The 26557-nt window shown below is 39.2% G+C and overlaps 1 protein-coding gene across 7 annotated transcripts in view; it reads left to right on the top strand.

Moving 5' to 3' along the window:
* The window catches only part of LOC141110875 (serine/threonine-protein kinase SBK1-like), an 88253-nt gene extending 68473 nt beyond the window's left edge, over positions 1–19780 (top strand). For 4 of the 7 annotated variants that reach the window (XM_073602578.1, XM_073602579.1, XM_073602585.1 and 1 more), the window contains 2 exons: positions 3770–3972; positions 18109–19774. In XM_073602578.1, the coding sequence (XP_073458679.1) occupies positions 3770–3972; positions 18109–18846 (941 nt within the window). In that variant the 3' untranslated portion in view covers positions 18847–19774. Of the gene's footprint in view, positions 1–3769; positions 3973–18108 lie in introns of all 7 variants that reach the window. The other 3 variants (XM_073602583.1, XM_073602582.1, XM_073602584.1) reach the window with 2 other exon arrangements.
* Positions 19781–26557: the final 6777 nt, after the last annotated feature.

Below are 26557 nucleotides of genomic sequence, written 5' to 3'. Positions count from 1 at the left end.
TTACTGTATTATGTACAGTGGTGCCATCTTGTGTTCGTCATTAGAACAGCAACAGAAAGTACTTTGCTAATTTTGTAAATATAACGTAATGGCCTTCAATTTTATCAATGACCATTAAGCACTACATAAAAAGAAGCATATACCTTCTTATGTTTTTCATCTTGCATAAATTGTACCTTTGTTTCTTGACTAATAATAATAACTATGGGTCTAATCTATAGAAACTGGAGCAAATGCCTATTTATCCTTTAATAACCAATCAAACTCTAGCTGCTCATTTTCCACTGCAGTTTCAAAAATGAAATTAACCAGGTAAGGACCAGGCCTTTTTTGTAATTTGTTGTTTACAAGTTTAAATTTGTATTTTAGAAATAATACATTTTCAGGGATTAAAAAAAAAAAAAACAGTAACGTTACCCCAATTTTTTTAGTATAATGTGAAAGATGATGTTACACCAAGTAAATAGATACTGAACATGTCATGCTTTAAAATTGTGCATGCTCATGGAATGGCGACAAACTAGGGTACATAAAATCTCCATAGGCGATGCTTTAAACATTTTTACAGATTACCTATTTAGAGCTACAGAGTAGGACCAGTGCTATAATTATTGGTCTTGCTCTAATGATCGTGGCAATACCTCACATGTGTGGTTTGAACACTGTTTGCATATGTGGGCACGACTTATATATGCGTTCCCTTCTGCGTGCAACTTTGGAGGCATGGGGCACTTAATTTTTTTTTTTTTTTTTCTAGTTTATTTAACTTTTTATTTTTTATTTTTTTACACTGTCCCTTAAAAAAAAATCTACAAGGAATGTAAACATCCCTTGTAATAGAAATAAGCATGAATGGTCCTCTTTATTGCGAGATCTGGGGTCAAAAAGACCTCAGATCTCACATTAACACTCAAAAGAAAAAAAAAAATTTACATTTACTAATTAACTAAAAAAAAAAAAAATGGCCCTTTAAGGCCGTTAGGCGGAAGTGACGTCAGACGTCTCTCCGGTCCTCCAAGGGCATAGAGTCAAGTGGGGCCATCTTGCTCCTACTCGATTTCCTGCCCATCGCTCCACGGATTAGATTGTTTCCACCACTACCGATGGCTCTGGTAAGCTCGGATAACAGCTGGGAAGTGGCGGGAGGGGGGCACCTCTCCCTCTGCCCATAAATGTGATGCAGTGGCGAATCCACCCACTGTTTAAAAAAATACCGGGGTTATGGAGGATAGCTGTTGCCATAACCATGGTATATAACATCAAAGTGATGACAGGTATATACAGTGGGAGGTCCATGCTGATTGCTATGGACTTCATAGATATTTTACTTTGCACTATATAAGTTGAAGTTGAAAAGTCACAGACTTTTATAGCACGTGCTGCTGCTTTTATATATTTGAAATATATATATTTCACATATACTCCATATATATATATGGAGTATATATGAATCAAATAGTGAACGCTTTTCAATATGTGGTATTTAAGGAGTTAAAGAAGAACCCCAGGTATTGATATTTTTACATACTGACATTGGATCAGCCTATACCATAGCTCCCAACTGTCCCTGATTTTAAACAAAGTCCCTCTGTCCCTCTTTTCTCCTCGATGTCCCTCATTTTTGTCTGATCCATATAGTTGTATATAAAATGCAATTTTTGTCTTTCAAAAAGTGTTTCCCAGTGCTAAACCTTTCCTCCTATTTTTAAATTGCTGAATTTGTAAATTTAAGCCAGGGTTTAGATGACTTCTGTTTTGTAGCCTTATGCCGTGTACACACGAGCGGACTTTAGACAGACTGAACTCTGAAGGACTTTTTTACCGGACTTTCGACGGAGTTCCGACGCTATGGACTTGCCTACACACGATCACACCAAAGTCCGACTAATTCGAACGTGATGACGTTACGACCGGACTAGAATAAGGAAGTTCATGGCCAGTAGCCAATAGCTGCCCTTGCGTCGTTGTTTGTCCATCTAGCATACAGACAAACTGATTTTTCGACCGGACTCGAGTCCGTCGGAAAGATTTGAAACACGTTCTCTTTCTAAAATCTGTCTGATTTTTTGACAGCAAAGGTCCGATGAAGCCCACACACAATTGAATTGTCCGGCGGATTCGTTCCATCGGACCTTTGCTGTCGAAAAGTCCGGTCATGTGTACACGACATTACAAACACAAGATCATAAATAAACGCCTTTAATTTTTTTTTTTAAAGCCAGTATAAAGAAATAGAAGTAGTACAAAAAACACTTGCTAGTTTAACTACTAATTTTTTTGTACAATTCTCCTTTAAGGGGGCATGGCAGGGGGGTGTCCTATGCCTACATACTTTTGCTAATAGGTGTTCCTTGTTTTCAGCTCAAAAAGTTGGGAGGTATGATATACCTTACCTGTGAGACCCCTCTAGAAGCTGAAAGGAACTTTAATAGGCACCCCTACTGCAGTAATCTTTACTAGCTTGTGGGACCTGTGCCAAGCGGCTGCCCTGCTGCAGGGCATATACGGTATATAGGATGCTGAAAACATACATTAATAAGAGTGCTTGCTGTAGTTAATCAACCCAGCTGTTGTATGATAACCTTTAGGGTCCATGCACACTAGGCAACTGAAAAAATGGCAGAACATCTGGCAGAAAAAACGCTCACAATGGCTTGTATTGCACACGCATTTATGTTTGTTTATAAGCCTTTTTTTTACAAAACATTCCCCTCTGCTCATTTTTCACTATAATCAATTTACACTTGTACTGCTGAGCACGCCTAAATGCCATATTAAAGCATTTTTTCTGCCCAAGCATTTTTTTCTGCCCAAAAGCTTCTCTCAAAAATGCAATTGTAATGGGGTTTTTTCCAGCCTGTAAACCAGGGATCCTCAAACTACGGCCCTCCAGCTGTTGCGGAACTACACATCCCATGAGGCATTGTAAAACTCTGACATTCACAGACATGGCTAGGCATGATGGGAATTGTAGTTCTTGAACAACTGGAGGGCCATAGTTTGAAGACCCTTGCTGTAAACCCTCCTCTTCAAATATGCCTGTAAATGCCAAAATGTGCATGGATACATAAGCTAACATGGAGTTGCTTCTACAGCTTGAAAGAAAATAACGCCTGTATAAGCAGCATTTTTTTTATGCCCAGTGTACAAATTTTTACTTTAAAGAAGAATTCTAGGAATGGATATTTCTACATAGTTACATTGGCCCAATGTAACTATGTATATACCATACCACTGGGATCTCCCTGGAAGCTGAAAATCCCTGTAGTAGACATCACTACATCACTGTGGCCCATGCTAGGTGGTTGCCCTGCTGCATTGTGGGTACAGGGGGCCAGCCGTTTAACACAGGCACCATTCAGAGAATTCTTTTGTACTTTCTCAATAAATGCAAAGCATTCTCTGATTGGGTGGGGTGGGAAGGTGGGACAGTGAACTCAAGCTCTTAACCTCATTCAATCCAGAGAATGCTATGCATTCATAGAGAACATGCAAAGCATTATTTGAATGGTGCCAGCGCTGAGCAGGGACCTCTTATAGCAGAAGGCAGCAGAGGAGCTCCTCGGCAAACAACCTGGAAGCTAGTGGAAATCTCTGTAGTAGGGGTGATTTCCAGCTTCTCAAGGGATCCCACAGGTATAGCATATGCCTTAGTCCAAGATAGACCAAAGTAATTATATAAAAATATCCATACCTGAAATTCATCTTCAAATCAGTGAATTACATTGCTTACCATTACCTTTACTTACCTTACGTTTTATGATTTCAGGCAAAGTTATGGCACTAAAGTTAATGAAAAAGACAAAGACGAAGAAGGATAATTTTCTAATGGAATACTGTGTATCATTGTGCCTTTCCTCACATCCCAATATCATTAGCACATTTTCGGTGGTTTTTGAAACAAACAAATATTTTTCATTTGCCCAGGAGCTGGCACCTGCAGGAGACCTCTATTCTATCACTTTGGCTAAAGTAAGTAACTTTCTCTGCTGTCAATAAAACTCCATTAGTTAATTGTGGCAATTCTAAGTGTACCAGTCAACAGACAGTTCACTGATTGCAGGGCCAATGCTATCAAGTGGTAAGAAAAGAAATGCCATATAGATGCAGCGTATGACAATGTTCTCACTTTCCCTCATGGTTCACTGTTATTACAGAACATCGTTAATTCAAGCGGAACTTTACCCATAATAACTTGTTAAAAAAGATTGTTCTTTAGCGAGGAACATTCATTCCACATTAATAATTCTGCTATCAAGATTAGTGTGTGCTATTAATTGCCTCGAGAATTGATCCTGTTTGTTCTTGCTGGTGGTTGCCATTTTGCTGAAGCCCAGAGCCCCTGAGCAGTAGTACATCTTTAGGCTGTCAGCAGATCAGCCTCTAGTGGCTCTGATTTTCGACACAATGCCAAAAATGCAGAACAACTGACCATGTGCAGAGTAGGCTGAGACAATGGGGGTGATTTACGAAAGGCAAATCCACTTTGCAATTTACAAGTGCAAAGTGCACTTAAAAATTGCACTAAAGGTGCACTTGGAAGTGCAGTCACTGTGGATCTGAGGAGGACATGCAAGGAATTTAAAAAACAGCATTTTAGCTTGCACCTGATTGGCTGATAAAATCAGCAGAGCTTCCCCTCATTTCAGATCTTCCCTTCAGATCTACAGTGATTGCACTTTCAAGTGCACTTTGCACTTGTAGTTTGCACTTGTAGTGCAAAGTGGATTTGCCTTTCATAAATAACCCCCTATGTGTTACTGGATTTTAAACAATATAGGCACTTATTTTTATTGTTTTACATAACTATATCTGGCAAATGGGCCAGACCGAAGTGATCTAGTAGGGCTTAATTTTCTGACTAAAGTTCCACTTGAAGCCTATTCCTTAAATACACCTAACAGGAAATAATAATCAAACCACATTACTAAAAAAATAACCTGTGAAAGGTGAATGGAATCCTGAAAACATCAATCTTGTGAGAAGGGGGGGGGGGGGTCTATAATAAAAAGAGACCATACTGCTAACATGAAAAGGGGTAAAGAAAGAGAATATACCAGGGTAGCTATCCTATTAATAACTGTTATTACTTAAAGTAGAATGAAAGTGGTTGTAAAGGCTGAAGGTTTTTTTTTATCTTAATGCATTCTATGCATTTCAGCTTTCAGTGCTGTCGCACTTTGAATGACAATTGCGTGATCATGCAGCAATGTGCCCATATTTACATTTTTTTGATAGATAGAGCTTTCTTTTGGTGGTTTTTAATCACCACTGGGTTTTTTATTTTTTGCTAAAAAAAAAAAAAATTTGAAAGAAAAACCTTTTTTCTTAGTTTCTATTAAAACATTTTGCAAATAAGTATTTTTCTCCACCAGGGCACTGATGAGGCTGCACTGATGGGCACTGGTAGGCGGCACTGATGAGCAGGCACTGATGTGTGGCATTGATAGGCAGCACTGATGGGCATGTATAGATGGAACTAATGGGCACTAAAAGGCAGCACTAATGGAGACTGATGAGGAGGCACTGATGAGCAGCATTGATGGCACTAATGAAGTTGCACTGATGATCAGTGCCCTGATTATCTGTGGGCATGTCCCCTGTCAGGATTGCCAGGTACCGGCTCTCCTCTGTGACAGTGACAGTGCGTGATGAAATTACTGCTGATAACTGGGAATTTTGTTTACACTGTGATCAGCTGTAATTGGACACAGCTGATCATGTAGTAAAGGGCCGCTGTGATTGGCCCTTTACCAGGGGGGTGCGTGAGGGTCGTGGTTTGGCCTTAACTCAAAGATCCGTGGTGTGCTGGCAAATATTTACACTAGATCTGAACATAAGAAATAGTAGGATAGTGGGAAGAAACGAGAGGAAAAGGCACCCATAAAAATGTGCTGTACAAAATAGATATTTTTTGTTGTTATGAAGAAAAATATTTTTGTTTATAGTGCAATTTAAAGTAGAACTAAACTGTATCTGAGCACCACAAACTGAAGTACTATTTAATTCATTTTAATATTCAAAGCAAACGCATCCTTTCATCTATGTCTCCATGCTTTATTTTGTTGAGACATCACTTTAAACCCACCCTACAGCATTTATAGCCATAGCCATCTATAATAAGGACAGATGATTCGTGTAGCATTCACTTTCTGGAATCCATCTGCACTTAGCTCAGGCATGCAACCAGGAGGGTGTGCTTAGCTGAGAGAGCACCTCCTCCCTTCCTGAAGACTCCTGGGATGTATGACATAATTTTGTTCTAGGCAAGAATCCAGGAAGTAACTGAAGAAATGTAAAAAGAAAAGTGTAAAACAAGTATATATAATATACCTTTCTATTTACTAAGGCCAGCAGCATAGGGATTAAAAGAAAGTCAATGTTGACTCAGAGAAGACTCGCTTTAGGAGAAGAGTCCAATTCGAGCAGCACACCATGGATCTTCAAATGCAGTCCAAAGTTTTTAATGCAGAGAGATCACATCACAAAAGAACAAGTGCAATGTTTCGGAGCGACGCAGGACCCCTTTGTCAGGTATGTGATGGGCACCAGTTCTCAAAATGGATATCGGGGAACTGCAGAAAGTCCAGATAAGGGCAACCAAACTGATAAGAGGCATGGCGGAGCTTAGCTATGAGGAAAGATTAGAGGAACTGAATGTATACCTTGGTATTGACTTATTCACTTTAAGGTCATCATAGTGGACAAGGGGGCACTCTTTACATCTAGAGGAAAAGAGATTTAATCTCCAAATAGGGAAAGGTTTCTTCATAGTACGAGCTGTGAAAATGTGGAATAGACTCCCTCCAGAGGTGGTTCCGGCAAGCTCAGTACATTGCTTTTGAAAAAGCCTGGATTCTTTCCTAAATGTACATAGTATAACTGGGTACTGACATTTATAGGTAAAGTTGATCCAGGGAAATCCTCTTGGGGGATCAGGAAGGAATTTTTTCCCTGCTGTAGCAAATTGGATCATGCTTTGCTGGGGTTTTTCGCCTTCCTCTTGATCAACTGTGGGTATAGGATTGTGTATATCGGATTGTATGTTTTTTTTTAATTTTTATGGTTGAACTTGATGGGCTTGTGTCTTTTTTTCAACCTAAGTATATATGTAACTATGCAACATTTTTGTTTTTGGATTTCAGATTTCGGTTTGTATGGCTTTTTTAATCTTGTTCAAAGGGCAGTTTTACCGTACAAGGTTTAAGGTAGTAGTTTGGGCACATCCCTTTGACAGTTGGGAAGAAGCGATCTTATAGCAATGGATTCCTAGGAGTGTCAAGTATGATGTGGTTAGTAGTTTATCAGAGGTTCCATCACAGTAGCACATTTAGATATGTGACAAGTCTTAAATTTTAATCCATGTGAAGAGGAAAGGCAATGTGCCAAGTTCATCTTTGTTAAGAGGTCTAGAGAAGACTGATAGCTCATAGTAACTCTATGACAGTACAAAAGATTTTGATCAAGAGTGGAAAGAACATCAATAATACCTTGCCAATTAGGGTAAGGAGTTCCACCTACATGGAAACTGAACTTTGTGGAAAGAAAGTTAGCTGATATGTATATTTAGTGGAAAGGACAGCCATAAAAGTAGCATTATAAGGCACCTTTCATACAAGCTCTCTGATCAGGTCTGCCTGTCAGTTTTTCAGGTGAACCTGATCGGACCCTCTAGTCTAACCTATGGAGTGGCGGATGTTAGCGTTGGTATGTCCGCTGACATCCGCTGCTATCTGATCTGATCCTGTCTGCAAAATCCAGATGGATGGTGGTCCTATTTTTCATCAGTCTGGCGGTTTGTATTGGATATGATCGGATGAAAACAGACAGGCGGTACTTTTTCACCCGATTTTCCCCATAGAGGAGAGCGAGACTGTGTCCGTCTATGCCCTGCATAGTAAGCAGAGATGGACCTGTCATCCGTCTGCTCAGCTGGGATCAGCGGAGCGATCCCCTGCTGAGCAAGCAGAATCTGTATAATGGAAGCACCTATATAAAAGGGGCCTTAGAGCCAGTTTACACCATATGCAGTCCAGGGCGTTTTTTTCTGCATCAAAAGCATGAAAAGTAGGTTATATGGTATCCAATGGCATAGTTCACACCAGTGCTTGCAGTTCCAGTGCGTTCCAGTTCCAGAAAAAAAAAAAAGTATCAAAAAGTTCATCAAAAATGCACTGGAGTGCACCGGAACACTTTGGAACGCATCAAAAAGGTTTTTATGGTTAAGAAGAGGGCGAAAAATGCACTGGACTGCATCGAAAATGCACTGGAACACATCAAAAACGTATCAAAAACGTGCATGCAGAAAAGCATCTGGAATGCATCCAGACTGCGTTTCTATGGTGTGAACTGGCCCTTAAAGTGATACTAAAAGTGCAAAATCTGGTGCAGCTGTGCATAAAAACCAATCATCTTCCAGGTTTTATCGTCAAAGCTTAATTCAACAAGCTGAAATTAGAAGCTGATTTGGCTACCATGCAAAGATGCACCTGATTTTTGGTGCTCCAGTTTTAGTAAATCCCCCCCCCCATTGTCCCTTTTATTTCTGTATGTGAAAGTAGAACTAAAGGCAAAACTTTTTTTTGGATAAAGTGGAGTGGGATTAGAATACCTGTCAGTTTGTATTGCTGTCTGTGTCCCCATTAGGGAGAGTCACCCTCTCTAATGCCCTGTACACACGATCGGACATTAATCGGACATTCCGACAACAAAATCCATGGATTTTTTCCGACGGATGTTGGCTCAAACTTGTCTTGCATACACACGGTGGCACAAAGTTTTTGGAAAATCCGATCGTTCTGAACGCGGTGACGTAAAACACGTACGTCGGGACTATAAACAGGGCAGTAGCCAATAGCTTTCGTCTCCTAATTTATTCTGAGCATGCGTGACACCTGTGTGTCGGATTTGTGTACACACGATCGGAATTTAACCGATCGGATTTTGTTGTCGGAAAATTTTATATCCTGCTCTCAAACTTTGTGTGTCGGAAATTCCGACGGAAAAAGTCCGATGGAGCCCATACACGATCGGAATTTCTGACAACACAATCCGACCGCACTTTTTCCGTTAGAAAATCCGACCATGTGTACAGGGCATTACTGTACTGTTTACCATTCTCATTGAAAGTGAAAGTAAAAGAAAATCACACATTTTGGGTTGTCCCCAGAAAAGTAATAGGGAAATCTTCCAATGGGAATGCCCTTAATTTGCAGGGATTTCCTCTCACTTCCTGTTTGGCTATGGGACAGGAAGTGAAGGGAAATCTCTGCAATGGGGCACAAAAATCTGACAGGGGTTATAACCCTCCCTTGCTCTGTCCAATATGAAAACAAGCTTAGCCTATACTGTAGTTCTACTTCACTGATGTCACTGTAATTATTTTAATACAAAAAAAATCTAAGTAACTTTTTTCCTAATCCATATACAGCTGCCACATGACCCAGCTCCTTCCCAGCCTGTCTGCACGGAAGAATAGTCAGGAGGAGCTTCTAGTCCTTTACTACTGGTCACATGTAGATATACAAAGTAAAAATATATATTTAATATCAATAAACTGTTTTAAATGATCATACAAATATATATTTGAAACCAAATCTTTCGTTTTATTTGACAATAACATGGTATGGGTGGATTTCTGCCAGTCACAGGGTGTGTCACGCCCCTCCAGCCTTAGAATAACAGGGAGGTGAATCGTCCATCAATCAATATGTAATATCCCAACCCCATTGTGTTTAGCTGGGTAAAGGGCATGGAGGAGGGAGTGGGATGTCATTTACCGCTGTGTATACAACCCCATGTGTGACTCTATAGTCACATGGGCTGCTCAGATGTGATAGGGAGGAAATGCTCAGCATAAAAACTCACTGAAAACTGAGCATGTGCTGTAAATACCAACACTGCTCTGCAAAATTCCCAACTGCATTGGGGACATGAGCAGAAGGTGGAGATAGAGAACAGCAGGATTAACACGCATAATCCTGCACCTGGTTCTGTGAAACTCACCTGTGCAGACAATTTTGTCTCTCATTTAATTTCACAAAATAAATAAATAATTTTGACAAAATTAGGTAACTGTGTCTTGCTTCAGTCATTATGGGCATCTCAACTCAAATATGTTATATGACAAAGTATAATTTGCCAGAGAAGACCTGGGAGCCTGAGAAGAGAACTGACTTGAGAAATTCCAATAGCAATAGAATTAGATTGTAATAGGACAATAATTGGCAAGATATAGACTTAGCTGGATAAAACAGTCTCAGTTTAACCTTGTAGTATGTTTATACACCATAAATAAATCTAAAATAGGTATGAAATTTACTAAAGTTGCAGTCAGTTGGCGTTTTTACTCACAATTTCAAGTATTTTTACAGCACGTTCAACCATACAGTGCCTTGCAAAAGTATTCACCCCCCTTGGCTTTTTACCTATTTTGTTACATTACAGCCTTTAGTTCAATGTTTTTTTAATCTGAATTATATGTGATGGATCAGAACACAATAGTCTAAGATGGTGAAGTAAAATTAGAAAAATATATACATAAAACTATTTTTCAGAAATAAAAAACTGATAATTGGCATGTGCATATGTATTCACCCCCTTTGTTATGAAGCCTATAAAAAGCTCTGCTTCAACCAATTACCTTCAGAAGTCACATAATTAGTGAAATGATGTCCACCTGTGTGCAATCCAAGTGCCACATGATCTGTCATTACAGATACACACCTTTTTGAAAGGCCCCAGGGGCTGCAACACTTAAGCAAGAGGGACCACTAACCAAACATTGCCATGAAGACCAAGGAACTCTCCAAACAAGTAAGGGACAATGTTGTTGAGAAGTACAAGTCAGGGTTAGGTTATAAAAAAATATTCCAAATATTTCATGATCCCTAGGAGCACCATCAAATCTATCATAACCAAATGGAAAGAACATGGCACAACAGCAAACCTGCCAAAAGACAGCCGAACACCAAAACTCACGGACTAGGCAAGGAGGGCATTAATCAGAGAGGCAGCACAGAGACCTAAGGTAACCCTGGAGGAGCTGCAGAGTTCCACAGCAAAGACTGGAGTATCTGTACATAGGACGACAATAAGCCGTACGCTCCATAGAGTTGGGCTTTATGAAGTTGCCAGAAGAAAGCCATTACTTTCAGCAAAAAACAAAATGGCACGTTCTGGGTTTGCGAAAAGGCATGTGGGAGACTCCCAAAATGTATGGAGGAAGGTGCTCTGTTCTGATGAGACTAAAATTGAACTTTTTGGCCATCAAAGAAAACGCTATGTCTGGTGTAAACATATCACATCACCCAAAGAACACCATCCCCACAGTGAAACATGGTGGTGGCAGCATCATGCTGTGGGGATGTTTTTCAGCAGTCGGGACTGGGAAACTGATTTGAGGGAAAGATGGATGGTGCTAAATACAGGGATATTCTTAAGCAAAACCTGTACCACTCTAAAGCAACACTTGAGTGGTTTACGGGGAAACATGTAAATGTGTTGGAATGGTCTAGTCAAAGCCCAGACCTCAATCCAATAGAAAATCTGTGGTCAGACTTAAAGATTGCTGTTTACAAGCGCAAACCATCCAACTTGAAGGAGCTGGAGCAGTTTTGCAAAGAGGAATGGGCAAAAATACCAGTGATATGGTGTGGCAAGCTCATAGAGACTTACCTAAAGCGACTCTGAGCTGCGATAGCCGCAAAAGGTGGCTCTACAAAGTATTGACTTTAGGGGGGTGAAAAGTTATGCACATTGGCTTTTTCTGTTATTTTGTCCTATTTGTCGTTTGCTTCACAATAATAAAAAAAAAAAAACATCTTCAAAGTTGTGGGCATGTTCTGTAAATTAAATGATGCAAATCCTCAAACAATCCATGTTAATTCCAGGTTGTGAGGCAACAAAACACGAAAAATGCCAAGGGGGTGAATACTTTTTCAAGGCACTGTAGGTACAGTAGATAACTAATCTATTTGTCAAAATTGGAAGATAAATAAAATATGAAGTATACTGCCTATATTTAAATCGGAAAAAAACCCCAAAACTGTTGTATATCCAAAACAGACAGTAAGTGAGTCTTTAATCCATCAAGACCAAATCTGCCACTCAGTAGTGATGAAAACATAGATAGTTAATTTAAGACAAGACAGACACTATGTATTTAGCAAGGAAGAAGGAATGAACAGTTTAATAAATGAAAATAAATTGTATTAAAAAAAAAAAGATTTATATTACGAAGAATATTTCAAACATTGGTAACATTGTCCTTTCTTCTATAATATTAAGATGTAAGGGGTCTAGATTGTTAGAACTTTATTTTCAGAGAGGATATTCAATTTGGGTTTTCATTTTTGCAGTAATTGTAGGTAGATATGTATATGTATAGCCTTCTGTAAGATTATATTTATTCCTTATTGGTTTAAAGGGCATATAAATCAAAATATTCACCTTTTAAACATTTTAACTAATTTCTTTAATTTGAAATGTGTTTGGTGGATTCTTGTATTTAAGTTTTGGGAGAACTAATCTGTACAATCTAATATAAAAAGCAACTGATATATCAGAACATGATTACTTTTTAAACATTCTTGTTTGACGACAGATCTATGTTTTTTCTCAAGAATGTTTAAATTAATGTCTACTTACCAAGTATTCATCATGGCCGTGTTTTTCAGAATTTGCCCGTCATTTTTCAAAGAGAATTCACCCATTACATTTAGCAACATCCATGAATGGAAATGAATTGAAGCACATCAAAACCCATCTCAATGCATGCATTAATATACATGGTAATGCCTGTCATTATGCACATGGACATTTCATAAAACATGTAAACACACCATGATGTATATCAAAGCGCAGTGATGTCTATTTTGATTTGTGTTGATTTGTGACACAATGCATTTCAACACACTTTGAAAACGGGAAAATTCACATTTTGGCGTGTTTTTATGTGTTTCCATCGATTTCAATAGAAAACACATCATGAGGAAAATGCATAGGTCTGATCACATCCCAGGGATCTGCTGGAGTTCAGATTTAAGCACTATAAGTATGTAAATAAGTTAACAAAAAAATATAACCATTCATTAATAAAACTACATTTAGACTACTAGGATGCCAAGAGTTTAAGGCTCCTTTCACACCTGAGCGTATCGATTTACTGGCGTTTTTCAGGCATTTGGTTAAGCTTTTTTGCAGCTTTTTACAAGCTTTTTTAAAGCGTTTTAGAAGTGTATTACAAGTGTTTTACAGCTTCAGGCATTTTTGTTTAGCCAATAGAAAGCACTAAGGGGAGGAGAGGGAGAGGAAATTAGGGATGGAGAGCTGCTATTTGAGCGTTTTACAAGTGTTTTACAAGCGTTTTTCTGCTCAAGTCAGGCATTTCTATCGAGGTCCTGTTAACACCTGAACGTTTTTTAGCTTGTAAAATGCTCAGCTCTGAAGCTCCGAAGTGCCTAACAAGCAAAATCCCATTCATTGCAATGGCCCCTGTTCACATATGAGCATTCTGTCGCCTGGAGTAAAATGCCTGAAGCTCAAAAAAGTGCATGAGCAGATTATAAGCATTTTTGGCCCCATAGACTTCAATATAAATGCCTGATAGAAAAAAAACTTGTAAAACGCTCAATTAGCAGCTCTCCACATCTAATTTCCTCTCCCTCTCCTCCCCCCAGTGCTTTTTATTGGCTAAACAAAAATGCCTGAGGCTGTAAAATGCTTGTAATACACTTCTAAAATGCTTAAAAAAGCTTGTAAAAAAAAAAGCTTAAAAAAATGACAGTAGCCTAACTGGCGTTACATCACCCCTGAGCGTATATCGATATACGCTCAGGTGTGAATGGAGCCTGAAGTCTATGGGGCCAAAAACGCTTGTATTCTGCCAAAAAGAAGCTGATGTACTTTTTTGAGCTGCAGGCATTTTGCTTTAGCTGACAGAATGCTCATATGTGACCAGGGGCCATTGAAATGAATGGGATTTTGCTTATTGGGCATTTTGGAGCTTCAGAGCTGAGCATTTTACAAGCTGAAAAATGCTCAGTTGTGAATAAGGCCTTAGGGATGAAAAGTACCAAATATAAATGATTAGGCTTTTAGCAATGCAGGCAGAATGATCAAATTAGATTTTTCTTTATATAACTAGTTATGAGTTACCAGTTTGATAGTCAGCATTATTACATGTGTATCATCTCAATCTGTCATAATGATTTTCATGGATATCAGCACACTATACAAGTTAAATTTATCCCAGACAGTCTATGAATACTGTATTTTGCTTCGTGTGTGCAAAGCTTTGCCTACACTTATAGGGTGAGAACTTTATTGCATAGCTTAATCTCCTATCTTTAGTGTACTTGTCATTAGCAGCTGCGGTTTGCTCCAGTTTTATTAGAATAGTTTAATCCCCTGGCAGGCTATTTACTCACTAAGTGTGGAATCGGATCATACTGCATAGATGAACTTGTTTTTTAAATTATTATGTAAAATCTTTATCATTCTCAGTTCCTAAAAGGTGTTAAAAAATATAGGTCTTTAAAAAAAATTCAAATGTTATCCTGTGTGTAAACTATTGTTGATCTGCTAGGTTTTGACAAGCATATCTATATACTTTAGCCACAAACAGGCATGGATTAACAGAAATAGAATGATAGGCAGAATTTTACAATGTGATTTGAACTGTGAGATCTACAAATATAGAATTTCACACATAAAGTCAGCAAGGGCAACTTCCAAGTTTCTTTTACATGCCTGAGTTACTGAAGCTGATTTACCAGCTAGGGGTTGGGAAGATTTACACAATAAATTGTGTAAATACTTGCTTTAAATATCAAATCATGTTAAAAAGCAAATTCCTGTTTATTTATTTCATCTGCACATGATTGGATAACTGAAGTGAATCTTCACAATTTTTTTTTGCAAATATAAACTTTATTCAATTCCAAACAGGGGTGAGGGCCCCGTGGTACAAAAATACATGAGTATTGGTGTTTTAGTACATTTGCTATACAGAGGTCACACAAGCTCAAAATCTTCACAATTTATTGTGTGAACATTCTTAGTTCCTTACAATGTCTGACTTGTCCTCTCAAACCATTTAAAGCCTAAACCCTAAAATCTAAAATCTAGCACGCTTGCTGTTTTATTTTTTTATTGATTTTAGAATCTTGGAAAAGAGTGCATTTGTTAAGCAGCAGAAATGTAATAAAGTAAAGGCATATGTGTGCAGACGTGTGATTAAAGTGTTATTATTATTTTAGTAAATAAAGTTTTAGTAAACGGCTAAATAAATACCTTTTCTCATCAGCAGTACATAGCAGTCTTGTGACTTCTATCAGTGTCTAGTTAAAGCTTGTAGGAGGAGTTTTCATTCTCCTCTGATATGCCTATGAGGCTGCAGGACCCCTGACCCTCTGTTTGGACAGTGCTGATTGGCCCTGTGCTGATCACATGCACCCTCCCAAGAAAAAAGAAAACGCTCCAGCAGTACACACCAAACTGAGCATGTGCAGAGTACCTCCAAGACTCTGAACTATCAGGAGATGGCTTGGGAACTGTGGAAGAAGGGGAGGATCAGAGAAGGCAGGATCAAACAGCCTTTTTACACAATGCAAAGGATTAACCCTGTAGGTTCCACTGTTTTAGGCCCAATCTGCTGTTACCCAGGAAGGTGTACATAGTGATGTACATAGGACACAGATTGCCATTTTATTTACTCATCAGCCTGTCTATGCCTCCAGCTCTTTACCACCTCTGATATCTATCTATACCTCTGCAATTGCCTACTATGCAATCAACTCACCTTTACTGTGTTACTATTGCATTTATCTCAAAATCTCCAGCACTGTTTTACATATTTGTTCGCAGCCTTATCTGTGAAATTCACTCAGTACAAATGCCCTATTGCTGCACTGGGGGAAACCCCTAAGTCCTTATACTGGAAATTCGGAAGCAGGTAACAATCTGTGACACAGAAGCAGCTCAGGCTCATTATTGTTTGATTTACATTTGCTGCATGTTAAAGTAATCTGTTGAATGTCCACTAACACTATTCACTTTCTACCACTTTATCCATTAAAATACATATCTATGGTCTCCTAAATGTCAGTAAAAAAGAAGGCTTTTTTTTAACTCAGAAGGCACGAGTGGCCTCATGGAGAGCGCATACACTACAATGGCTGTTGACAGACTGTACTGTGTGGAGTGTTGTGTGTCAACAGACGATGGCAGAGGGCTGAGCAGACCATATGGTGCACAGATAAGACATTGAAGTGCCACATATGAAAATGCACATATAGGGTGTAATAAAATGTATAAACAACTGACTCCATCTTAGATTCTCTTTCATTTTACATAAAGTATAAATTAACTTTTTGTGTGTGTGAGAGTTTTGCCATAATCAACTTAAAAGTTTTCAGAGAACCACACCCTATGAGATACTGTGGTTAAGCTGAATCTGTGTCAGCAAGTCATCAGATATTTCTTGTTATCTAGTCAAGCAGCCTAACTCTTGATAATAAAGTACTGAGTCTAAAGTTTGAATAACCCTTAGACATGTATTTTTACTGGTATATATACTACTGTTGTAATCAATAAAGTCAGAGATCTTTTGGACACACTCAAAGCCTGTTTTCCGTGTCTCATTTGGTCTCTCACGGATCCGAGGGTCCCGGTGGTCTGCCTGCATAAACCAGGGTGGTCGTCAAAGTGTAAAATTCCTTTCACAGGGGTCGTATGTTGATTGGGCTAAACAACTACAGTGAATGAATGTAGGGGAAGAACCCAATGAACTGGAGGGAAGAGAGCAGGAAATCTACTGCAAGTGTAACTTTTTTTCTGATATGGGCCTTCTTTGATTTCTGCTTTAGAATCTGCTTCTCAGTGCACTGTTTTTCTCTCCATAGCTGAGAACTGAGTTTGAAGAACACATGAAGCAAAAGAAGTGAAGTAGAGACAGCCAGTAGAATTTAATTTGCAATTTTCATGTTTGGATTGTTTGTGCAATTTTCTAATTGTTACTGGGTCCAATCGATGGCCTTTTTCTACTGTTGTGATGAGCAAATTTAAAGGAGCAGGATGGAACATTTTTTCAGGCTAACAACATTTTAACTGTGTGCAGGCAGCCCCTGAGTTACAACCAACCGACTTACATATGACTCATACTTACAAATGGAGGGTTACAACAGGAAGTGAGAAAAAATCTGCCCCTTAAGATCACTCCTGTAAGATTTAAAAAGATTTTAAAAGGCATCTCTGCTGAAGCTTTATCACCAATCCTGTTTCCACAACAATGCAAAATTTTCAAAATCCAGTTGTCACAGGAACAGAAAGGGAGGTGCAATCTTAAAAAATTTACCTGTTCCAACTTACATACAAATTCAACTTAAGAACAAACCTACAGAACCGGTTCTTATCTGTAACCCAGGGACTGCCTGTATGTGGCTTTTGTTCATGAAAAATCCTACATATTGTTCATATTCTAGGCTTAAAAGAAGCCTGTTTAGTATGTCTGGAAGTTCATTCAAGTAGCAGGTCTGGACAAATTTGTAAGGGCTATAGAATTGAAATGATGGATAGATTAAGTACTCCGACAAACAACTTTTCAGAATTGTTGTTCGAATATTCAAAAAAGATTCTATTGGTTTATGGCCAGCTTAAGCTGAGAAAATACATTGCTTCATTGTGGTGAAGGGACAGTGCAGTGGATGTAGGGTAATAAAGGAAAGAGAGCCCTGGACATAGAGAGCAGATATTGAAGAAGTTGTTAACAAAAATTGCCATTTAAGAGTAGGCTTTGCACATACTAATGATGCCTTAGATGCACAGTGAGGTTGCAGATGAGGGACAGGTAATATTCTACATGAAAAGGTTGTGTTTGTGCACTGGTGCATGGACACTTGGACTATAATCCTTCACAGCTGATAAACAGAAATTGTTATACCTCTTTATACTATATGAGAGAATATATGAAAGGATAGGATGCAATGAACAATAATGATCCTTTTATTAACAAATACAAATGATTTGTCTAATAAGCGTGAATATTGCTTTAAAAAATGTGTTTATTTATATATAACATTTTTTTGCACATTTGTATGTTTTTTGTAGGTTGGACTCCCTGAGACAATCGTAAAACGATGTGCCATGCAGTTGGCTGAAGCTCTAGACTTTATGCATAGCAAAGCTCTTGTTCACAGAGATGTAAAGCTAGACAACGTTCTTATTTTTGATATAGATTGCCACTGTATAAAGCTTGCAGACTTTGGATTAACACGACTTGAAGGTTTTCCGGTGTCTCCAATGAAAGGGATTCTCCCTTATTCACCTCCTGAGCTTTGTAGCTTAGAAGATAATGAATCCCTTGAACTTGACTCCAGTCTTGATGTATGGTCTTTTGGTATCCTTCTGTTTTGCATTTCCACTGGGTACTTTCCTTGGGACACAGCATTAATGAAGGACAAGCAGTATGAAGAGTTCAATAAATGGCAGAGCTCAGGGGATAATAACCAAAATATTCCTTTTCATTGGAAGCAATTTACACGGCAGGCATTACACATGTTCCACAGACTACTTTCCATTAACGCAAACAGAAGAAGCCCAGCTATTGAGATCCAAAAATATCTAAGTGTCCCATGGAAAATGAACAGTGTGAAAGATAACAGTAACATACAAGGCAATTCAAATAATACGGAACAATGTGTTGATAACATGAACCTAATGCAAGATACAACTAGCACTGACATGTCAACCAAGCATTTTTCCATACCTTCGGAAGAAAAAGTCTTAGTGATCACCCCAGCTGCAAACATTTGTGAGGACACGGACCAGGACTTTATGACACAGTAGCTAGCATGCTTGTTACACATTGTAATATTCTTAAATCTTTTACTTTTATGATTACTGTTATAATAGTCACAAAAGTGTGCCTTTTTTCTAGACAAGGGTTTACTTATATACAAATAAGTCTAATTTTTTAGATTCAGATTTTTTTCTACTTACTGTATTGTTTCCTTTTTATATTTTCTTTCATGATTTATACTGAAACAAAAATAAAATAAAGAATCAGCTTTTATTGTTACCCTTTTTTCCTTCCCCCACTTATGCCCCGTGCACACGGTCAGACATTGATCGGACATTCCGACAACAAAATCCTAGGATTTTTTCCGACGGATGTTGGCTCAAACTTGTCTTGCATACACGCGGTCACACAAAGTTGTCGGAAAATCCGATCATTCTGAACACGGTGACGTAAAACACGTATGTCGGGACTATAAACGGGGCAGTAGCCAATAGCTTTCATCTCTTTATTTATTCTGAGCATGCGTGGCACTTTGTGCGTCGGATTTGTGTACACACGATCGGAAATTCCGACAACGGATTTTGTTGTCGGAAAATTTTATAGCCTGCTCTCAAACTTTGTGTGTCGGAAATTCCTATGGAAAATGTGTGATGGAGCCCACACACGGTCGGAATTTCCGACAACAAGGTCCTATCACACATTTTCCGTAGGAAAATCCGACCGTGTGTACAGGGCATAACTCACCGCATACGGTATGGAACATTGATTAGATATGATATCACACCTATTTCCACAAGTATTCATTCAATTACCACCAAAAACGCATACTGTATATAATACTGCTTATTGTATGTTAAAACAGACTGTTTTCTCTTTTCTTAACTTACATAGAAAATGTATTATAGTTTACACTACAAAGAAAAATATTTTAGGTTTTTATAACATGTTGTTCTTATGTAAAAAAGAGATCTGTTTCATTTAAATTTCTCTGAATGAATAAAAGGTGTTTCTGTACCATTTATAACATACTGTCAATTATTCATTTTATATGGTATAATCATTTTTGGAAAATTGCAAAAGAACCTTTTTTTTGTAAACATTTTAAAGGGGTTCACCCACTGATTAGTACCATTATTGTACCATTATTGTCTGGTATACATACACACATACATTAATTTAAAAAACTTCAAAAGTCACCTATTGCTATTGCTCTGTGTCAGAGTGCAGAATCATTGGGGTTTATTTACTAAAGCTAAAGAGTGCAAAATCAGTCACACTTCTGCATGCCACGTTTTATTGCCAAAGCCTAATTGAACAAGCTGAGGTTAGAAGCTGATTGGTTTCTATGCAGAAGTGTGACTGATTTTGCACTCTTTAGCTTTAGTAAATAAACCCCATTGTGTTTCTTTCCTGAAGAACTGTTGTATGGGCTCCTAGAGTACACTTTGCTAGATGCTTGTAAGAGGTTGTTGGATACTGGCCTTCTACAATTAACCTTTTGGTGGTGATTGTGGGTGCATTGGCACTAGAGGTAGTCTGGCAAAGGACTAGTAGGCCCTCCACTATGAATTCCAGGTGCTATCTTGAGGAACCCTGGGTATGACTGGACACAAAGCTCCTAAAAAAAAATCAATGGCCATCTTTGGGTGCACGTGTTGTCTAAATATCATAATCTGCATCATGATGGAGCCCTTAAGTGGAAAATGTAGTTATGGACAGAGCCCCATTTTGAATGGGGAAAGGTTCTGTGGATGAACTAGCCTCATAATTGGGGGAATGGGCTACGGATAGTGAGCTTCTGAGTATAGGCCTCCATGCCCTGTATACTGAGCTGCGTGCACATGGCTCAGATGAGGAAGAGGGGATGTTCCCCTCGAAACACGTCAGCCAGCAGTGATTTTTGTGGGCTCTTTCTGTACCTCTGGTGGGCTCCGCTGCTCCTTCACCACGTGCTGTGATTTGAAGATTGTTTTTACTTTTGTGATCTTCTACTACTGTTAGTAAGTAGTTCCCTTTTTATCATTATTATAATAAATTTTACCTAAAGATAATGCACATGGCTGGTGCACCCTGTCTCTCTTGTTTCTCCTTGTCTGCTAGGACTCCCCATCCTTGAGGGCAGCAAGGCCTGTGTTATAATACTGGTTGGTCAGCTACCCACTTGTGCGCAGGAGCGTTTTTCTTCGTTATTGGCCAATGAAAATGGCTGAAAATTAGTACCTGGAAGCAAACCAAGATGTAAGCAGCCGACAGGGATCTCTGAGACACAGCAGGGCTGGAGAGAAGGTGAATATAGTTCCTCTTTGAGGCTGGGTTCACATGATTGTGAATTGGATGTGGGATCCCCGCATCCAATTCACAATAGCAGGAGATTTTGACCGGCTCTCTTTGGAGCTGGTTCACATATCTCCGCAGCAGGTCCGGTGTGTTTTGCAGAAAAAAGCTGTGCGTCTTTTGGTCTGTTTTAGGTGTGAATTCAGCCCAAAATTCGGGATGAAATCGGACCTGAAACAGTGAACCAGCACGCTCCGGACCCCTGCTGTGAGACGGATCCATCTTAGGTGTGAACCGAGCCTAACAGTTCTCTCCCTACTTGGTTACAAATGAGCATGCTCAGTCATAGCATAAGCAACTTTTGTCTTTTTGGATAATATACCTATGGGATAGAGTGTTCAATTATGGATTGAGTCATGTCTGATAATGAGATCCCAAACCACTACACTTTCTCTTTACAGTTTCATTAGTTGGAACAGCAGTGTAATGCTGTGTACACATGAGCAGACTTTTCCACTGGACTGGTCCGACGGGACAAATCCGTCGGACAATCTGACCGTGAGTGGGCTTTATCGGACCTGCAGCTGACTTTTTCGGTCGAAAATCAGACAGACTTTAGATTTGGAACATGTTTCAAATCTTTCCGACGGACTCGAGTCCGATCGAAAAATACGCTCGTCTGTATGCTAGTCCGACGGATGAAAAGCGACGCTAGGGCGGCTATTGGCTACTGGCTATCAACTTCCTTATTTTAGTCCGGTCGTACGTCGAATCCGTCGGACTTTGGTGTGATAGTGTGCAGGCAAGTCCGTTCGTTCAAAAGTCCATCGGAAGTCCGTCAAAAGTCCATCGAAAGTCCGTCAGACCTTTGATGCCGAAAAGTCTGCCCGTGTGTACACGGCAGTAGGTTCACAGGGTGTTTCACAAACCCATCCAAAATTTGAAGTGTTCATTTCTATAATTTATTCACAAAAATCATATATACCATGGCACTGTATTTTGTTTTGCTTTTTCTTTAAAATCATTTAAGTACCATATTCCTGCAGCAATCTTGCATGGTCACATGATCTTTCGGCATCTGCAGGGAAAGATCTTTGGAAGGGTCTTCTATTACTCTGCGGATGTTTGCTTTTTGCTTTCTACAGTATGAGTCTGTGTCTGTTTGTTTTTAAACAAACAGTTTCAGAAGAGCAATTCAAATTAGATTATAAATATCAAATAACTGTTTTATAGCTCCCAATAAATCTTTTTTGACCATCAGATGTGTATTTTTTTGTGCATTAATATGGTATAGGTAGCTTAGAAGGGAACTGAAATTGAGCATGCTCCATAGAGGACACCAGCTGGTCTACACAAATACAGACTGCAGTGGGGACACAGAGAAAATGTGAGGGACAGCTAAAAGCAGGATCAACCAGGTATAGTTCGCTCTACACAAAACAAATGTTTTAGTGGTTTTGTGAGTACAAACACTCTGTTATATAGCATATAATGAGTGTTTTCCATTACATCTCATTTTTTCACAGTCTGGATTTAATGACACTTTAAAACCAAACCTCTTTAAAGTTTAAAGAAGGAAATCTTGAAAATCAATTCTGCCCATGTTCAAGGCTAATAAGCAGGTGATTGTCAAAAAAGGACAGTTGGAGTTGGATACTGCAATGGGGTGATATCCAACTCCAACTGAAAACATTTTTTAACCACTTCCCGACCAGCTGCCATCATTATACAGTGGCAGGTCGGCATGATCCCCCAAACCGTCAGAGCTGTACCTCAGCTCTTGTAAGCGGGATAGCAGGTGCGCATGCCTGGTGCATTGCAGGGGGTCACGATGACCGCCGGCCGCACGCGATTGTGGGCATGAGAGGCAGAACAGGGATGTGTGTGTGTAAACACACACATCTCTGTTCTGTGAGGAGAGGCAGATCGTGAGTTCCTAATAGCTAGGAACCACGATTTGTCATCTCCTATAGTCAATCCCCTCCCCCTACAGGTGGAACACACAGTGAGGGAATACAGTTAACCCCTTGATCGCCCCCAATGTTAACCCCTTCCCTGCCAGTGACATTTACACAGTAATCAGTGCATTTTTATAGCACTGATTGCTGTATAATTGTCAGTGGTTTCAAAAATGTGTCAAAAGTGTTCGATGTGTCCACCATAAAGGCTGCAATTATGGGCACAGTGAGGCTGAAATGATGGGCACAGTGAGGCTGCAATGTTGGGCATGGTGAGGCTGCAATGATGGCCACTGTGAGGCTGCATTGATGGGTACAGTGAGACTGCAATGATGGGCACAGTAAGGCTGCACTGGTGGGCACAGTGAGGCTGCATTGATGGGCACAGTGAGGCTGCATTGATGGGAAGTGAGGCTGCATTGATGGGTACAGTGAGGCTGAAATGATCGGTACAATGAGGCTGCAATGATGGGTACAGTAAGGCTACATTGATGGGTACAGTGAGGCTACAATGATGGGCACAGTGAGGCTGCATTAATGGGCAGTGAGGCTGCCGCGATGGGCACCGTAAGGCTGCAATGATGGGCACAGTGAGGCTGCATTGATGGGCAGTGAGGCTGCATTGATGGATACAGTGAGGCTGCATTGATGGGCATAGCGAGGCTGCAATTATGGGCACAGTGAGGCTGAAATGATGGGTACAATGAGGCTGTCAAAGAATAATTAAATAAAAAGCCTTCGCGCTACTGTGATGTGTTCAAGGATAATTGATAATAAATAAATAAAAATAAAAAATAAAAATATATTCAAATATATCCACCGCAAAATTGTGGTAAACAATCAAAGTGCAATATAAGTGCAAACAAGGTGCAATGAAATCTGTCTGCAGCAAGATCTAATAGTGTTCACATCACACATAAAAAGTAAATAAAATAAAAAATGATCCTGCGCAACAGCAATAAAAGTGTTATAAACTCCAAAAAAAGTGATAAATAAATAAATATTATCAATAAAAGTAAATAGAAAATAATCTTGAGACACTCGGAATAAAGTATAAATGTATATTAATACTAATAGAGAAGTCCATGTAGTGTTAAAATCCTCTTCTAATCAGGCATCTTTCTAGTTAATGTTTTTTTCAAAATGCTCTCATAAATATGCTAGGTTGTCCGCAAATCCTTACGGGTAAGAGATATATACAATCCAGACAACGAGCTCACAGAACTCTCACCTCAACTCCTTGGATCGTCAGCATGTATCTCTATTAAAAGATCTTTTCTGCTATTCCGACAGCTGCCACCAGGGGGTCCTCCATTCCGACATATGTTGTACCTACATGGATGTTCTGTATCCAGGTTTACGCATCTTCGTAATAATATCACACTCCCAGAAAGGGGGGAGGGGAAAAGAAAAAAGACCTCCAATAGTGTAGTATGTCAGAAAAATCAGCTAGTTTTATTAAATCTAATAGAATGGACTCTTACATCAATAATAAGATAAAAAGCATAAAATTGTAACAGTGTGGTGTTTGCTCGCCGTTCTCACGTCACTTCCGGTATTCGATCTACATCCACTTCCGGCAACTCCCTACGCGTTACGTCATCCATGTGACTTCATCAGGGAAACCGGATTGGCTGCAGTGGATTTCCTTATCAATGGTGAAACCGGAAATGAAAATGCGGCCATTTTCTTATAGCCCGCTATCTCAAATAACCGCGGCCATTTTCTAATAGCCTACTGCGTATATTAGATGCGCCCATTTTGCTGGTTATCGAGATAAAAACATTCTATGGTGAAAGTTCTAGACTCGGAGCTCCATATAGTGATGGAAAGGGTGATTAAAGCCGAGCCATATGTGCTTTTATATCTGTCTTATCTATATATAAATCTATATATAATACGCTCTTCAAATGTGTTTTAAAATGCATGGTTTTACCTTTTATGAACAAGAAAATAATGACGTTATGCTGTTGGGCTGGTATAATAATGCTATGGGGCTGGTATGACATTTTTTCCAGGGCTGGTTTTTATTCCCAGTCCGGCCCTGCTGGTAGCCCATGTTTATTATAAGGAAAAAAAAAATAACAAGTCCATACAGGATTCCGACGCAGGGGTTCAAACTTCATTTAGCACTCAAATGAAAAACATACCGAGCCACCTGGCTCTCTCATCAGCAGTTCCTCTATTTGCTCCCAACAGACTTATTGATTTTTTCCAGCCCCCTGGACTCACTGGCTTCCTTCGTCTCCTTGACTCTCAAGGCTGTCCAGCCTTTCCCAGTTCCTGGGCAAAGAATCCCCCTTACATGGGCTGCAGTCTCCCACAGGGCAGACAGCTTTCCAGACACAGGTCTGTCTTCCAATAGCAGCAGCAAGCTGCTCATACTCCTCCTTCCACCTCCTTCTGCTCTCACCAGCCCCTTGTTATATGGGCTGTGTGCACCTGGGCACACAACCTGCTGGCCATCCACAAGACCCGGACACAGGGTTGGAAATCCCGTCACACCCAAGACTCTTAGGGATCTCCAAATGACAGAGCCCCATCTGGAAATAGCAAAATCTGGAGAAAGCTGCCAGAGCAGTTTTCTCAGTTTCAAAGCTATGCTCTGTAGCTCTATGGTCCACCAATATGCAGACTCTGTGTCCATTTTAACCCCCTTTTCTCAGAGACAGGGACTCTTACAATATATACACGCATGCCACAGCTGTCATTGGTAGAAAATGAAAAAGTTACCTATTCATCAGATGCAAATGTGGATTAAATCTGAAGACTAAGGCCCCATACACACTATTAGATTTTCTGCAGATTTTTGTCTTCAAATTTACAAAAAACATATTTTAACCCCCGCTAGGGGCAGATGAAGGGGTTAATAACGCCCATGTAGCTTCGGCGGCACTGCCCATTGATTTCAATGGGCAGTTGCGCATTAGGAGCCCCTGCTCAGAAATGAATAGAATAGAATAGAACAGAATAGAAAGAATAGAACAGTATAACTGTTTTACGAAATTCGAATTTTAAATAGAATAAATTCAAATTCGAATAGAATAGAAAAGAATAGACTGTAATAGAAAAAAAGAATAGAACAGAAAATAAAAGAATAGAATAGAATAGAAAAACAATAGAATAGAATGGAATAGAAAGAACATAACCATCTCCCAAAATTTTTCAAATTTCAAATAGAATAAGTTTTATTTCAATTTAAATTTGATTCAACTGCAATTGGAATGGAATTTGATTCGAACTTGAATGCAGTTCGAATGCAATTCAAATTTGAATTGATTCAAATTCTCTGAATTCGTAAAATTTGAATAGATTAGAATTTGAATAAGCTAAAATAATCCCGAAAACGAATTAAACAAGTTTAACTAAACACATTTATGTTAATACTGAATTGAAACTAAACAAAACACATGTTTTCATTTGGCACATGTCTAGTAGGTAGGTTAGATAGCCAGAGAAACAATTACATAAACCAGGCTACATGCCTTCAAAATTGGGAGGGTACCTTGCAAGAGGGGGCTTTAAA

Source organism: Aquarana catesbeiana, linkage group LG10 (assembly GCF_042186555.1).
Source record: "Aquarana catesbeiana isolate 2022-GZ linkage group LG10, ASM4218655v1, whole genome shotgun sequence".
Lineage (NCBI taxonomy): Eukaryota > Metazoa > Chordata > Amphibia > Anura > Ranidae > Aquarana > Aquarana catesbeiana.
This window is presented reverse-complemented; position numbering and strand designations above follow the sequence as displayed.